Raw genomic sequence first — 15542 nt, forward strand, 5'->3', positions numbered from 1 at the left:
ATAATCAGAGCAGCTCTCCTGCCCAGTCTCATCTGATGGGAGCATTTTTACTGTACTCTTTTTTCCGCCTCTTTGGCAACAGAGCCTGCTATCACTTTGAAAGGAAGTGCTTGCCATTAACTTCCAATTTATTCCTTTCCTATTGTGATCCTAAAATGAGCAAAAGGAATGCTAAGAACAGAATTTTAATGTAATTCAATTACAAAGGTTTGTTCTGCTGACAAAATCATGCTGCTGGGTAACATTCATTTTATGAAAAGGGAATCTGTGAAAAAAAGAAAAGCAAGCCAAGGTACAGGAGAACTAAGCCTAATGTGTAAGTTCTATTCCAGGAAAGTTGTATGGAAAATATTTGTATATTGGATCATTTTTTTCTACTGACTCTTCTCATAATTTTGGAGCTGTGTTCCTACAGAAAGTATATTTGCTTCTGCATTTCATCGAGAACGTCCCACGAAGGAACTCAATATTCATTTCCAGGAGTGTTTTGCGTTGGTCAGCATGCCGTCTCTGCACATCTGATTTCCCCTTATGATTTGTGCGATGTTAGTGGAATGAACAAGTATGGAAAGTGACTTTACACAGTCACAAAATGTGACTGTTCAAAGAGCACGTTGCCTGGGCCACGCCTCCACAAATTTAGTAGAATACCCCAGCGGGACGCTCCTTCTACGTTTTCATATGCTTTCAGAGTGACCAGCTATTTCATTTGCATTTAGCGGTAAGGTCCTTATAGGTGGAGTTTAGATTCTCCAATCACTGATGATAAAAAGTGAAGCCCTTCTATCTGTGGTGCTGATGGGTTCAGCCAGGTTCATTGTAAATGTTTTTAAAGTTTCCCTTCAGTGACAGCTCCCAAAACAGTCAGCTTTAGCACACGGGCAAATATAAACCCCAAAAGCTTTTGCCTAAAGCCAAGGCTGCAGTAGGTTTCCCCAAAAGTTTGCTGCTAATATATTAGGTCTGTATGAAGTAAAATATTAAATTAATCTTTAAGCAGAGGTAGATTGACCTCGATGGTAATGAAACTTAAGCTTCAGGGCTCCCCACCTGCCTGGGTCCCTTCCAAGGCCCTGAGTCTAATTTTGTCTTTTTTTTTTTTTTTCAGAAAGAGGGATCCCCAAATTACAGAAGCTCCAGGCCCCCCAAAAAGCTGAATCCAACTTGCCCTTAAGATTGTACTATCATTATCCACACTACTGTACATAAAATAAACAACAAGGACCTACTGTATAGCACAGGGAACTATATTTGATATCTTGTAATAACTTATAATGGAAAAGAACCTGAAAAAGAAATATATATATATATATGTATAACTGAATCATTTTGCTGTACACCTGAAACTAACACAACATTGTAAACCAACTATACGTCAATAAAAACGAACAAATAAACAGAAAAAGGATTATACTGCTATTATTTTAGATTACATTATTATATCACAGTATTTTATAATCAGAGTAGAATTTTGATTTACTTACTCAAAAAATGTTGTCCATCCAGTTTCATCGCTTTTAGTGGCTAAAAGGCCGCTGTTGCCATGGTAAGTAAACAAAACTAATTCCAGTCCTTGAGCGGTCATGCTTTTCAAACATCCATTTGTTCCTATGGTCAACCATATCACTTGGTTATCAGGAGACACCACTCGAACTGGCATCCGATTTGGGTCCCGTCTAATCCTAAGGGTATTGCCGTTACTGTCGGTCACAGCAGTAATATCATTGTCATTGCTGTAGCTAAAATTGTACAGATAATCGCCAGTGACTAAACTCACAGTATACTGGTGAGTGCCATTGACGTCAAAGATATAGAGTTCTTGATCAGTTGGAGAGGCAACTTCATAGAAGTTCATAGAGTTAAGTAAAGGCTTGTTCTTTGACACAGCCCGGATCCGAATGTTTCCTAGGTCTGCAATGTACAGGGTACCATCCGGAGAGGCGGCAAGGGAGGACGGAGCGCTCAGTTTGGCATCTTTGGCATAGCCATCTCCGCTCTGGTAGCAGTCACAATTGGCATCGTTTTTGCAGTCACACTCTGACGGTATCCCAGCAACCAGGGAGATCTCCCCATCTGTGGTGACTTGCCTTATCCGGTTAATTTTCTTTTCGTCGGTTTCAGTGATGTACAGGACCCCACTGTAGGACACAGCAATGGCAGTAGCCGACTCCAGGGTCGTCTGAACTGCGTGCCTGCCCACAGAATATTCCACTCCTGGCACCTGGCAATGCATGGGCCGCCCAGCAGCAATGCGCACTTGACGATTTTCAGTGATCTGTAAAACTACGTTATTATCCAGGACATAAATGGAGTTATCCATAGGGTTAATGGCTAGGTCAGTGGGCCATTCCAGACGCACCTTCATAAAAAAGAAATGGTCTGGTTACTCAGTTACTGAGCTGCTGTTAATTTGCCAGAAGAGTAAATTAGAAATTCACTGGGGAAATCTGGGGAAATTACCACTGATTTGGTAAACTGTTTAAAAATTGTTTTTAAAATAGATACAGTGAAATAAACTTAAAAGGTTTTGAGTGGAGACAAATGTAGGAAATAAAATTTTATTTAAAAATGCAGCTCATTGAAAGATTTGCAAGTTCTAGCCAAATAGCAAATGAATCATAAGTAGTGAGTTAACACATATCAATGAGATGTGAACATACTTGTTCTTTTTAGCAGTAACAGTCACCCAGTGCGGGGCTTTCTAGGTTATGAATACATTACTGTTCCCTTGTGTTTTTAATCAGGCCAATAGTAAAGTTTCTAATTCTAAATATAAGTCCCTGAGGACTAACCCTAGTGGGTTCTCTCTACTACTTAAGGACCTCAGGCAATCAAAAGATTAGAGATTTAAGCTGTTTTGTTCTTTTTGGAATACCTGCGTGCTGCTACTTTACTGGTATTTTACTACAAATGATTAGCACTTCTTAGTGATAACTGTTCTGTATCTCACTGAATTCTTCAAGTGCAGAGCTGGAGAAGAAGATAACTTTTCATTATTAGCTCCTGAGACACATTCTAGTGGAGCGGCTCTACCACAACGACTGATGCCCATGCCATGCGCGGTTTAACACAGTGTCACCAGAGCGTACTGACACAGGAAATCAAGTCACTTAGAAGAAAAACAGACAATTGGGCGTAATGTTTTCACTACCTGGCTGATGTGCATGCTCGTGTCACAAGTTAAAGGTCTGGCTGAAGTCAGATCGTTAGAGCCTAGGAGAGTTGATATGATTCCATTCTGATCAACTTTTCTGATCATGGTTCCATCAACAAAGTAGATTAATCCATTTTTATCGATCGCCATTCCTGTATCCAAGAGAAGGAACAGTTATTAATCTTTCAAAAGTGATTAATTTTAATTAAATGTTCAGGCCCATCACGAAACTCAACATTTAACCCCAGTGATAACATGGGCAGTAGACAGCAAGCTAAGACTGCAGGTTGCAAACACATTAGGAAAAACCCAACATAGGCATTCATGTTACGTATAAGTGTAAAATGTAATAAAGAACCAAAATTTGTAAGAATCTGTCCTTCGTGTGTGAATCATATAGGTAGTGCCTGTGTTTTAAACATAAAGACTGTACAGTGTTGTCATCTATAAATTATAGAAACAGGTCCTATTCTGTTACACTGAACTTTATATTCTAACAAAAACACATCTTAGGGCTTCCCCGGTGGCGCAGTGGTTGAGAGTCCGCCTGCCGATGCAGGGGACATGGGCTCATGCCCCGGTCCGGGAAGATCCCACATGCCGTGGAGCGGCTGGGCCCGTGAGCCATGGCCGCTGAGCCTGTGCTCCACAACGGGAGAGGCCCATGTACGCAAAAAAAAAAAAAAAAAAAAAAAAAAAAAAAAAAAACACATCTTAGCCAAGGTTAGTGTTTTATTGACCTTGTTACAATGAAATTTGCTAGTATGAATAACTCAGCACAACAAATACTTTTCTTCCAGTCCTTGTTCACATAATAGTATCTAGCTATAATGAAAAAAAAAAAAACCCAAAAAACACAAAGCCTCAAACCAAAAAACACTGTAATAAATGGCATAAAACATGAGCAAGGAGTCAGTCCTGACTGGTTTAAAAGCTAGAAACCTTCATCACATAGAATTTTAGCCCTTGTTACCTCCAGAAATTCCTCACAGCAAGCATTTTTTCCCATGGCATAGAAACTGAAGTTTAATAGCTCCAAACTGAGTGAGAGCTAATAGGGTTGCTTAGTGATGGCTTTTTTTTTTTTTTTTGTGGTACGCGGGTCTCTCACTGTTGCGGCCTCTCCCGTTGCGGAGCACAGGCTCCGGATGCGCAGGCTCCGCGGCACGTGGGATCTTCCCGGACCGGGACACGAACCCGGGTCCCCTGCACCGGCAGGCGGGCTCTCAACCACTGCGCCACCAGGGAAGCCCAGTGATGGCTTTTAAGGAGGCCTGGGACTCATTCATGACAAAGAAATTCCAGGACAATGGAAAAAAAAAAAAAGAATTCAGATACTTCCTTGAAGTTGAACAGGATGCGACCTGAATGATACTGGGTAGTTGCCTGGTTCTTTCAAAAGTTGAAAAAAAAAGGTACGATAAAAAATGCCAAGAACCTAATATTTACTGTAAAATCAACTTAGGATTCTAGCAGTTTCACACTAAGTAGCTTTTAAAAGATGTGAAACAGCCTTTTCCAGAACACAGCTGAGGGTAAAATATTAGACGCAGCATGAAACACAATCAGGCACTAACTGGATTTTCCACATTTTTTTTTTTTTTAAATAAAAAGAAATCCTCAAATTGATAAATGCCAGTACCTTTGGGACTCATGAGTGTGGCTTCCACAGCCTTCCCTCCATCCCCACATCTGGCTTCATCAAAGGGAAGGCACTGTTCTCCTGTCCCTGCAACCACTTCAGCATTTTTAGTCAAGTCTTTTGCACCCGTGAGTGACTTCGGGCGATAAATCCTGCGAGTGTTAGTGTCAGAAACATACAAATCCCCTGAGACTGGATCAGTTGCAAGGTAGTATCTATGAGCTGGGCTGCTGCTGTAAAGAAAGATGATACATAAACATCACAAAGAAAGTTACTCCTAAAACACAGAAATTGAAAGCAAAATAAAACAGTTGATGAGAAACTAATTATAAACCGAGACCCTCCCCCCGCCCCCCCCCCCCGGAACAACGGGTGGAAGAATTGGTGGCAACCTCTAATGTGACTGCTTTCCTTCCTTGTCTGTTGCCGAGGATTTAACAATTTAGGAAACGGCCATCTTAAAAATAATCACCTTTACAAGGCAACATGCTTCCAGCCTGAAACAAAGAAGCAAGTTCTCGGAATCCTTTTGGTTCAGTTCAAAGCCATTAACATACAGCCTTTGAGTGACAGGCTTCAAGTTTACTCCAGGGGACGGGTGTCTCTACCAAACTCACCAGTGAAGTATTAACATACTAGTGATTTCACTTGCATCTCACGGTAGGGAAATCTCCTGTCTTCTCTTGCAATCAAACCAAAACCACCTGGCTCCAAAAAAATTACTTTTTTTGAAAGAAAAAAAAAGTAGTGCTGTGTCTGTCTGGGTTGCTCTACTGGAATCCAGAAAGGTAATCTGACGCAGTGACAACGTCTGTTCTGAGCTATGGGGTTAAATACTAAAATGAGGCCATTCAAGAGAAGGAGGCAGTCTTAGTGGCCTAACGCACTGAGTCAGAATGCTGGGTTCATCACTTCCATTTTTAAAATTTGCAAATTAAGCTGCTCTAAAACATGTCTATGAATTTGGTGACATACAGACATTTGTTCACAATACAGAGTACCTCAATTTTATAAATCTAAATTAGCGCAAATGTAAAATATGTTATGTCCCGTTACCTGTAAAAACGGTTAAGACCAACGTTAGCAAGGAATGGACAAATTATGACATATAGTTGAAATTGCAAGGTAATCCCCTTACATATACTCAACACCACATTCTTGGAATTAATGTAATTTTGTACTGTGTGCAAATATTGCCTTCTGAAAAAAAAATTCTAAAAAGAGTTTAAATGATTTGGTACCTTGACAAAGGCAAGAATCTCGGAGATTCCACAAGTCTTTCGATGACAAAATTGGTTTTACTGATTTTATTCTCATTCTCTTTCTCTCTCCACACACACACACACTTACAGGCTTGTTTCCATTTATTTTATATGTAGATATTTAAAATATGTAGTATAAATCTAACTACATGAAAATATTTATCCTGAGTAATGGTTTAGTAGTTTTCTCATTACTAGTTAGGTTCTAATGAAGCAGTTCTCACTACTTAATGCTCTTCTTTTTAAGTGGTGAGCACGTGCACTTGACTCTGCTGTGATATTCTGCTGTGAAAGGCTCTGCTGTGAAAGGCTCTAGTGTTCACTGGTGTTTCTCACGTTGGTAGAGGGGACAGCTGGCCACACATGGGGTCTGTAGAGGCCTCTGGGGCTCTAGAAAGCTCTGTGGCAGTGATGTTGGTAGACAAACACCCAGACCCACAAAGGCTTGAACGCCTTCAGATTCTCCTTTCCAGCCTTTAATATCTTTTAGTGACAAGAAACAGGTTAGAGCAAGAGGTCTTGAGTGTGTAAATATGAGGGAAAAGGGTGAAAAGTGATATGAAGAACTCATAAAGAGATGCAAAAAGCCATCTGACATAAAAGTCCTTCAGAACACCTGGGTTAGAGCTGATGATCAACTCGCCATGCTCAGTGTTATTGTATCATGTTTATAAGTTCATGCCTGAGATTTAATTTTATTTAATTTTTAAATTAAAAAAAGTTATTTATTTGTGTTTGGCTGCATCGGGTCTTAGTTGCAGGATCTTTCATAGCAGCCCGTGGGCTCTTTGTTGAGGTGCGGCGGGCTTAGCTGCCCCACGGCATGTGGGATTTTAGTTCCCTGAACAGGGATCGAACCCGTGCCCCCTGCACTGGGAGCACCGAGCTTTAACCACTGGACCGCCAGGGAAGTACCGATGCCTGAAGTTTTAAATGCAACGAGACATATGGTGTTCCTTAGTGCGGTAGTTTATTACTCTGTAATGAAGTGAAAAGTTACATATCAGTATAACATTCAGAGCAATTTTATAGAGGCTTTTTCCCCCCTATAATCAGTCTGATATCGACAGAGCTGATCTTCCAGGTACGTATATATAGCTGGTGACACAGCTGCAACTCAGTCAAGCTGGGTCTCTTTTGGCAGACATGACATTGGAGAGATTCTTTAGTCTTTCCTATCTCCTGATTACATACTAATTATTGTACGGCTGGTTGTAAGTATACATACATACATTTTATTTTCTTGCCAGTTGTACAGCTATGAGCATGACCTTCGGACCAGACTGCCTAGGTCTGAACACTAGCTGCACCACTCACTGTGTGACCTCAGATTCCTTATCTGTAAAGGTGATAATAATGCAGATTTCATAGGATGCTGAGAGGGTTACATGAACTAGTACAAGTACAATCCTTAGAACAGTGCCTGCCACACAGTATGTACTCAGTAAGCATTAGCTGGGCTTCCCTGGTGGTGCAGTGGTTAAGAATCCGCCTGCTAGTGCAGGGGACACGGGTTCGAGCTCTGGTCCGGGAAGATTCCACATGCCGCAGAGCAACTAAGCCCGTGCGCCACAACTACTGAGCCTGCGCTCTAGAACCCGCGAGACACAACTACTGAGCCCACGTGCCACAACTACTGAAGCCCGTGTGCCTAGAGCCTGTGCTCCGCAACAAGAGAAGCCACCGCAATGAGAAGTCCGTGCACCGCAACAAAGAGTAGCCCCCCTGCTTGCCACAACTAGAGAAAGCCCGCGCACAGCAGCCAACACAGCCAAAAATAAATAAATAAATTTATAAATAATAAATTTTAAAAATTTAAAAATGCTTAAAAAAAATAAGCATTAGCTATTCTTTTTTTTTTTTTTTTTTTTTGCGCGGTATGCGGGCCGCTCTCACTGCTGTGGCCTCTCCCGTTGCGGAGCACAGGCTCCAGACGCGCAGGCTCAGCAGCCATGGCTCACGGGCCCAGCCGCTCCGCGGCATGTGGGATCTTCCCAGACCGGGGCACGAACCCATGTCCCCTGCATCGGCAGGTGGACTCTCAACCACTGCGCCACCAGGGAAGCCCCCCTAGCTATTCTTAACATTGGCTTGTATCCTGTCTCCTCTTACATTGCTACGTCTTTTTGCCTTATAACTCTAGCCCGTGTAGAAGTGTAATAATTACTGTTAACTAAACTATAACTTGACTTCTGAAAATGTAAACAAGGAAAAAAAATTCTCTAAATTTGTATACGTTCAAATTTGTTTCCTTGGTCCTGCTGTTATACTATAACATCTGAACTACTAAAACGACGCAGATCCTTCTTAAAACATCCAGTTTGAATTGTTTCTGGAGCAATGATGATAAAGGTAAATGAAGAATGCATACTTTTTCATGATGTCCCTCATTCTGAGAAAAAACAACAGACTTCTGAGACGGCTGCTTGAGTAGCAGTGGCACTCTCTTCAGCTATAGGGCATGAGTTTTCTTGGTCCAAAAATAATGGACATTCGAGTCATAAGCTTTGCCTTTATTGGCATAACTTTTATTCCAGTGGGACAGCAGTAAGAGAAGGTCCAAAGTGGTGCTTTATATTTGCTATTTCCTGTCCTGAAGCACTCCTTCCTTGAGGACACAGAAATTTCTAAACCAAGTAGTATGTGCCAGTGGCTTGAAAGATGTCCACCAAGTGAAGGCTCTAATCTTGCAGAGAACTCTACTGTCCAGAAGAACAAATGTGGAGGAGCACGTGGCCCTGCAGAAGAGAATGTGCTCCTGGAAATACTCCCCACAGAATAGCAGGAAACGAGAGCTACATCCACTGCCGGCAGGGCAGCTTGCTATGGCAACCTAGAGCTGCTTCTTGGGTTCCAGCCTTCCCTAAATGAAAGAAGGGATCTGTACTGAAACTCTGAAAGAAAAGACGAATTTGGAAATTTTCAGTTGCCAGGCTGGTGGCAAGAAGCTCTGAGCCACGTGTGCGACGCGTCTGGGATTCAAGGACACCTGATCTAAGGACAGAGTTTTCTGATAGCGGTTCTTGTCCTTCTGCCTTCCTGAAAAGCCAAAGCCCTGGAGAGGCTGGGATGGTGGTACAAACGGGTGATGAGCTTTTAGATCAGTAATACATCTGTGAACACGGGAGGCTATGATGACTGCAAACGGTCAGCCGCTGGCAGCTGGGGTGCAGGAAATGGGGGGCAATCTCTATTCAGCAGAAGTACAATAGCCTTGTGTGACTGACTGGGAGTTTCATTTCAGAAAGGTTTATGATAACATTGAGATTGTGACTAATAGCAGCAAAATCAAAGAAACTGAGATCAAGTGAAGAGCCTTTACTATTACTGTGCCTTGATTCTTAACTCACCCTGAACTGCCTGGATCATCACAACTACCAAGCCGTTTTCTCTGCATCTTCCTCAGTTAGAAACAGACCCGGTGGTAAATGCAGACTAGATTTGCTCATTTATTTTGTCATAATTCAACCTTCTTACACTTGAGAAATATTTGCAAAGGACAAGCTATAGAATAGATATCATTAGCACTTTTAATCTTTTTAGCTGGAAACTGTACCACAGCACTTGGAACACAGAGTGTCTGAAGAAGCATAAATTACATTTATGTATAAAATTAAACTGTGATTTTCTGGCTAATGAAAGACTGTTTATATTATTGCAAGCAGGGTTTCGGGATGCGATATTTTTGTGCCTGCTTAATTTTTAAATATTAAGTCAATGAGAAGTGCTGAATCAAAATTTTATAGTTTCGTATCTAAACTTTAACTGGTTCAATTTCACAGTACTGTGATTGACCCTTTCTTTGATCTTTTAATTGGCAATATAAAATTCACAAAGTTTAGTTTTAGACCTCCATGCTTAAATGCCCCTTGGCTGGTATTAGTTAATTAATTTAGTTTCCTTTATTTTGGAATTTTAAAGCATTGGAACAGGAGTGAGCTAAAATTTACTGCCTACAAAAAGGGTTTGTTAGCAAACTAACACTATAAACATCGTAAGAGGAAATGTTTAGCATATATAAAAGAAACTTATTTTCTAAGCATTTCAGAAGCTCCCATTTATGTAAAAAGTTAATATGTTCGGTAGTATTTATAACTATTCATTAAAGTATAGCTAGAGACTTTGATTTGATACAATATCCTGACAAGTACTTAATAAATTTGGTATGACAGAATATTTTGAATTTTAAAATATTAAGACTATTGTTTTTATATTTATTTTACTATTCAATATTTTTATTCATTCTTTCCCCCCATTAGTCCAATTAATGAGACTGTTGACAGGGCATGAAACACACATAGAGGAGCAGAAGCGTGCATTTTCCTACTTTACTTAATCATTAACAACCGACTTCTCTGTCCATTTTCATGGATTTAGACATAGTTTTCTTTTTCTTCCTATCACCTACTCCTTAGCCTTTCATGATGTTTATGCTAGCCAGGAAAGTGGGGATAAGGAGAAATCCAGGTGGATCCTATCAGCTGGCAAAAGGAAGATGATACAGGTAGGTAACTAGGAAGAAGCACCTGAAAAGAATTTTAATTTTTAAGCTAAATGAAGAAGCTCCGATGAGCTGAAATATCGTCATTTTGTTTAGGTCAATTTTGATAAATTAGTTACTAAGTGAAGGGAATCCCTATTTTTGTCAATGATTTTGTCCTCTGTTTGATGACTTGAACTCAAAAGCCTTGGTTATCTTCTACATCTTCCTCTTTTTCATCAGCCATACACAGTGTGTCCATCCTCTGCCTTCCTTTATTTTATTGGCTGATTGCCTTCATGACTTGCCAGACTATTTCAGGTAGCATCTCGTGGTTTCACGTAACAGCCTTCCAACTGATCTTCAAGTCATCCTGAACACTGATACCAGATTCACCTAAAAGGCCACTTTGAGATGCCGCTATCTTGTTCAAGACCAGACCATGGTTCCCTACTGTCTTTGTTACCCTGTAGGACAGGAGAGGAACTCCTTAGAGCTACCAAGGCCCTGAGCTCTCTGACCCTAACCTGCCTTTCTACCTGTGTCTCTCATTATTACCAATATGGTAATTTAGGTATTATCAAAATTATAACTTTGAAGTGGATCGGGCTCCTCTTAGAACATGTCCCGCTCGTCTCTTTTGAGCACGTAAGTTGACTTACTCTATATTCTTTTGTTACCGAGTCCAAGCTCACTCTGCTCGCCGCATGACAGCCTAATAAATCGGAGATGCTGTGTTGAGGCAGGGGATACCACTTTATTCGGAAAGCCACAGACCGAGAAGGTGGCAGGCTACAGTCCCCAAATAACCAACTTATCGGGCTTTGGATGCCAGTTTCTTGTATAGCACAGTGACGGGGAGGAGATAAGGAAGTAAAGTAAAAAGGCCACAAGTTTTGGAAATATCCCCTGGAATGGCCAGCCTGGGGGAGGGGATGTGTTAATTTCTTCTTTCTTGCAGCCATCCGCAGGTGGGCAGGGTCCGGATGTTCCCCTGAACAAAGACACTTTGGTTTAACATTCAGGCAGAGCGGCAGGGTTCCCCGGGGCAGGCCATTGTGTATAGACAGTATCCTTTCAGTGAACAAAAGCAACGGGAAGCAAGGGGTAAAGTAAAAGAAACAGATCCAACAGGTAGTCAGCTTGGGCTCCTCCCTGTTTCACTTTATTCATGACTGCCCTCCTTCCTCCTGGTTGTTTTGTGTAAGCAGACTTCACCTTAGAGCTACGGCAAACACCCACCTTCCGGGAAACCTCCGACCCACGCCCCCATTTCCCAGGAATCCCTTCCTGTACAGTTACTCTCGCAGGACAGGCCACGGATGTGATGAAGCGTCAGAGAACGACACTGATGATGTGATTCAGTCATTACATGCACATCTTGTTTCCCCTACTAGACTGCGAGTTCTGAGAGCATGGACTTTGTCTCACACTACAATTTGTCCAAGAGCCCAGCACATGGTAAGCGATCAGTTAACACTGACTTAATAAAGACGAAATCAAGTTAAAACCCAAACCAGTTTATTTTACATGCATGGCGCATAAAGGAAATGCAAGCACCCACACGTAGCCAGGATAACGTACAGGGGAGAATCATGAGAGACGGGTTACAATGAGTATCACTGCCGAACAGCACGCGTTAGTACGTAATGAGTTCATTTTATAAAGTACTGTTGATAAAAAAGGTAGCTCTAACCTCATAGATTTTTTTCCCAGAGAGACGATAGTTCTAGGTAATTTGTCAAATGATTGTGAAATAAATCTAGCTTTTTGCACACCCAGGGCATTAGCCCGTAGAAACCTGGCCATTTGGACAGATGAAAACTGGCTGTGTGGTATAGTGCAAAGAACACACGTTTTAGAGGCATTCAAATCTCTGCTCCCCATTTCTTAGTTATGTATCTTGGGGAAGATACATAACCTCCTTGAGCCTCTGTCAGTTCCTGTGTAACCCGGAAGGGCTGTTATGTGGGTCTGCAGCACCGTGGATCTGGCACCGTGCCTGGCATGGAACAGGCCCGCTTGTTAAAAGGTGGCTGCTTTGATGGGCTTTCTGTATTGCCTCCAGTGTTTTTGCATTTAGTTGGTGCACACACCAGGTTGTCTTCTTTTCTCCACAGTTACTAAGAAGGCAAGGCCAGAAAAAGTTTGATATTCTGCTGTGGTTTCTGAAAGCAGAGCTTTGCAGGCTCAGAAGTCTGGAGAAATTCCGTGTTAGTTTTTGCATGGGCTGGGCTATTAGCTGGTAGCATAAGATCAATGGGGGAGCTTAGGAAAAGGTCTTAGGACCAGGCCTGGTCGTACCGATATGCAACAGCTACACATCTTTCAGCAGAACTTTTTAATTTCCTAGTTGTCAATCTCTACACAACAGTTTAACTGAGTCATGTGGGTTTATTCATCTCAAGGACTTCACATAAACTATCACTAATTTTTCTATCTAATATCATTTTATTAGTTATTTTAATGGCCAAACTACATTTAGTGTATCCAATATGTCTTCCTTTTTTTGGCTAGCTTTACTTGCAAACATATTTTTTTCTCCCTTTTTTTTTTTTTTTTTTGCTGTCCCGAGGAAAGTTTTTCAGTCAAAAGTGTCCATATATTATACAAGCTTGCCCCGTACCTTCTCAGCTAAGCGTACAGAGCAAACAGAATCTGGAAAACTTTTGAACCTATATATTTGCTTCGACTATAATCATTCTTAGCCTCGAGGAAAGTCTTTTCTTCCATAATAATGTCAGTGGAGACACTACTTCTTAAAACTCAAATCTAGTAATTCTCTCAACTTAGGAAAACATAAATGGGTTTTAAACACACAGTTTTAACTGCAGCAGCAATGAATTTACCAGGAAGTCAAGAAAGCTTAACCTTTAGGGCCCCTTCACTTGTATGGGTTCCTTCCAAGACCAATGAGGGCCCTGGCAGCGTATTCAGGCGATCTTATGTTTTTAAAAATTTGCCGAAGTAAACTATTTTTAGATTCTTTTTCTTAAACAGAATCCCCAAAATTGAATAAGCTTTGGGCCCAATAAAGCAGAATCCGCCCTGGCTATTGGTCAAATCAACTCTCCGTAAACTCTCCCAGCCGTGCTTCACATGTTCTGTTCTGTACAGCTCAGAGTCAGTAACTGAAGTTTACAGAGTTTTTTGTTGTTGTTACATAGAGATGTTCATTATACTAATTTTTTTGTGACAGAATTTACTTTGTTAGCCAATTTGAAAATATAAATTGCACAATAGGAGCTGCAAGATGTTGTATAATAGTAGTTCATTTGAGTAGTTTTCATTCCTTAGATGTTCTGTGATACTGAGTTTCCTCTCTCATGATGAAATGTTCTTAGAAAACGATGTCAGATAGTCACACTGAAAAGTAAAAAGGACATTCAAAAATATACAATAACTTTTAAGCAAGATGCTTACCTATGTCTAAAATCTTTATTTCTTGGTGGAAGCAGACAAAAAAAGGCGGAGAAAAAAGCATAGTTAGAAAAGGTTTCTACATCATGAGTTGAATACCGAGATTTTAATTATTTTATGGAAAATTGCTGACTTAAGCAGAAATAACACTGGAAATGAATTTTGTAGGTCAAGGTTCCTCAAATAACTTACAGAATAGGATGATTTTGATAATCACACTTAAATGAACAATGCAAAAACAGCAATTTGTTACTTTAACTACTGGCATTATGGTTGATGGGTTAACCCAACTTGAAGATTCAATATTCTAGTTGAAAGTTATAGGCTTAGTTGGTTTGCTATTATGTCCCAATACTGTAGGAAAATATTTTACGCCTTAATTTCAACGCATGTGAAACAAAACAGTGACAACCTGTATCATAAGGTTATTCCAAAGATGGCTTATTGGAGCACAGAGAATTCACTGGGACAGTGCGACGCTTACACGCTGGGTGGCTTCATAGTCTTCTATGCATTTATGGCACAACATATACGTGCTGGGCTTTTCTTACCTTTAACCAAGAATTTAACTGCTTCCTAAGGAGAATTGTAAACACTGGAAAGGTACGTTTAAATAAATGAATCAGTACGTTAGATTCAACATTTTTTAAATAAAGGCATGTTTAGCTCTGATCAAAGTCCCGAGCTACGCAGAGACATACCTCAGTTCCAAGACGCTCGTCACGTTCCCGGAAGGGAGCATCCGCCGCACATAGTTGAAGTCCCCCACGTACAGGCTGCCGTCGATCCCACAGGCTAACGCCACTGGGGCCAAGAGTTTATTCCCGTCAGCTGGACCATTGCAGCTCGGGCACGAGATGCTGCGCCTCCGGCCGTTGCCCATGATGCTGCTGACGACAGGAGGCTGCTGGGAGATAAACTGGTTTTCTCCGTTTCCCTTGTACAGTATACCTAGAAGAGAGAAAACACATTTTTCTTAAGATGAAAGGAGCAGAGATGAAAAGCAAACGTGTTCACTCTAGAAACCACAATTCACTGCCTTTTCGAGTTGGACTGGGAAAACTGTCATCTAAAGTGCTTTTGGAAAGAACTCCATTCAGTTACCTAGTGTAAGATATTATATGGCAAGATACAGAGGATACATCAAAAAATGCCGTCTGTTACGGATTTAAGGAATATCTGGTGGAAGAAACAAAGGACTAACAAGAAAACGTAAAAACCCAAATTCTCAACATCAGTGATTCTCAAACTTGGCTACACATTGGAACTGACAGGGGAGCTGTAAAAACTACTGATGCTGGGATCTCACCCTGAGGGATGCTGATTTAATTGATTTGGGGTGCAGCCTTGGCACTGAGATTTTTTAAAACTCTCCAGATGCTCTTAATGTGCAACCGAGTTTGAGAACCATCTCTACACAATGTTCTTTAGGGAACTGCAAGTTTGCCTAATTGTTACAGGATGTCGAAAACATTCTATATTAATCCAACTAATAAAAATGGGCACCGTAAATATGAATTTCTTCTTTATGAGTTTATCACTGATTTTTAAAAAGTTAAATACACTTTATAGGAAACAGAGGTA

General features: G+C 40.9%; 1 protein-coding gene across 2 annotated transcripts in view; it reads right to left on the reverse strand.

Annotated features, from left to right (window-relative positions):
- TENM3 (teneurin transmembrane protein 3) overlaps positions 1 to 15542 on the reverse strand; it is a 157159-nt gene that overhangs the window by 37642 nt on the left and 103975 nt on the right. For both annotated transcript variants that reach the window (XM_082680576.1, XM_082680575.1), the window contains 4 exons: positions 14660 to 14909; positions 4797 to 5029; positions 3152 to 3306; positions 1485 to 2359 (listed from right to left, as the gene is read on the reverse strand). In XM_082680576.1, coding sequence (XP_082536702.1) covers positions 1485 to 2359; positions 3152 to 3306; positions 4797 to 5029; positions 14660 to 14909 — 1513 coding nt within the window. The remainder of the gene's footprint in view (positions 1 to 1484; positions 2360 to 3151; positions 3307 to 4796; positions 5030 to 14659; positions 14910 to 15542) is intronic.

Source organism: Grampus griseus, assembly GCF_964374135.1.
Source record: "Grampus griseus genome assembly, chromosome: 21".
Classification (NCBI taxonomy): Eukaryota; Metazoa; Chordata; class Mammalia; order Artiodactyla; family Delphinidae; genus Grampus; species Grampus griseus.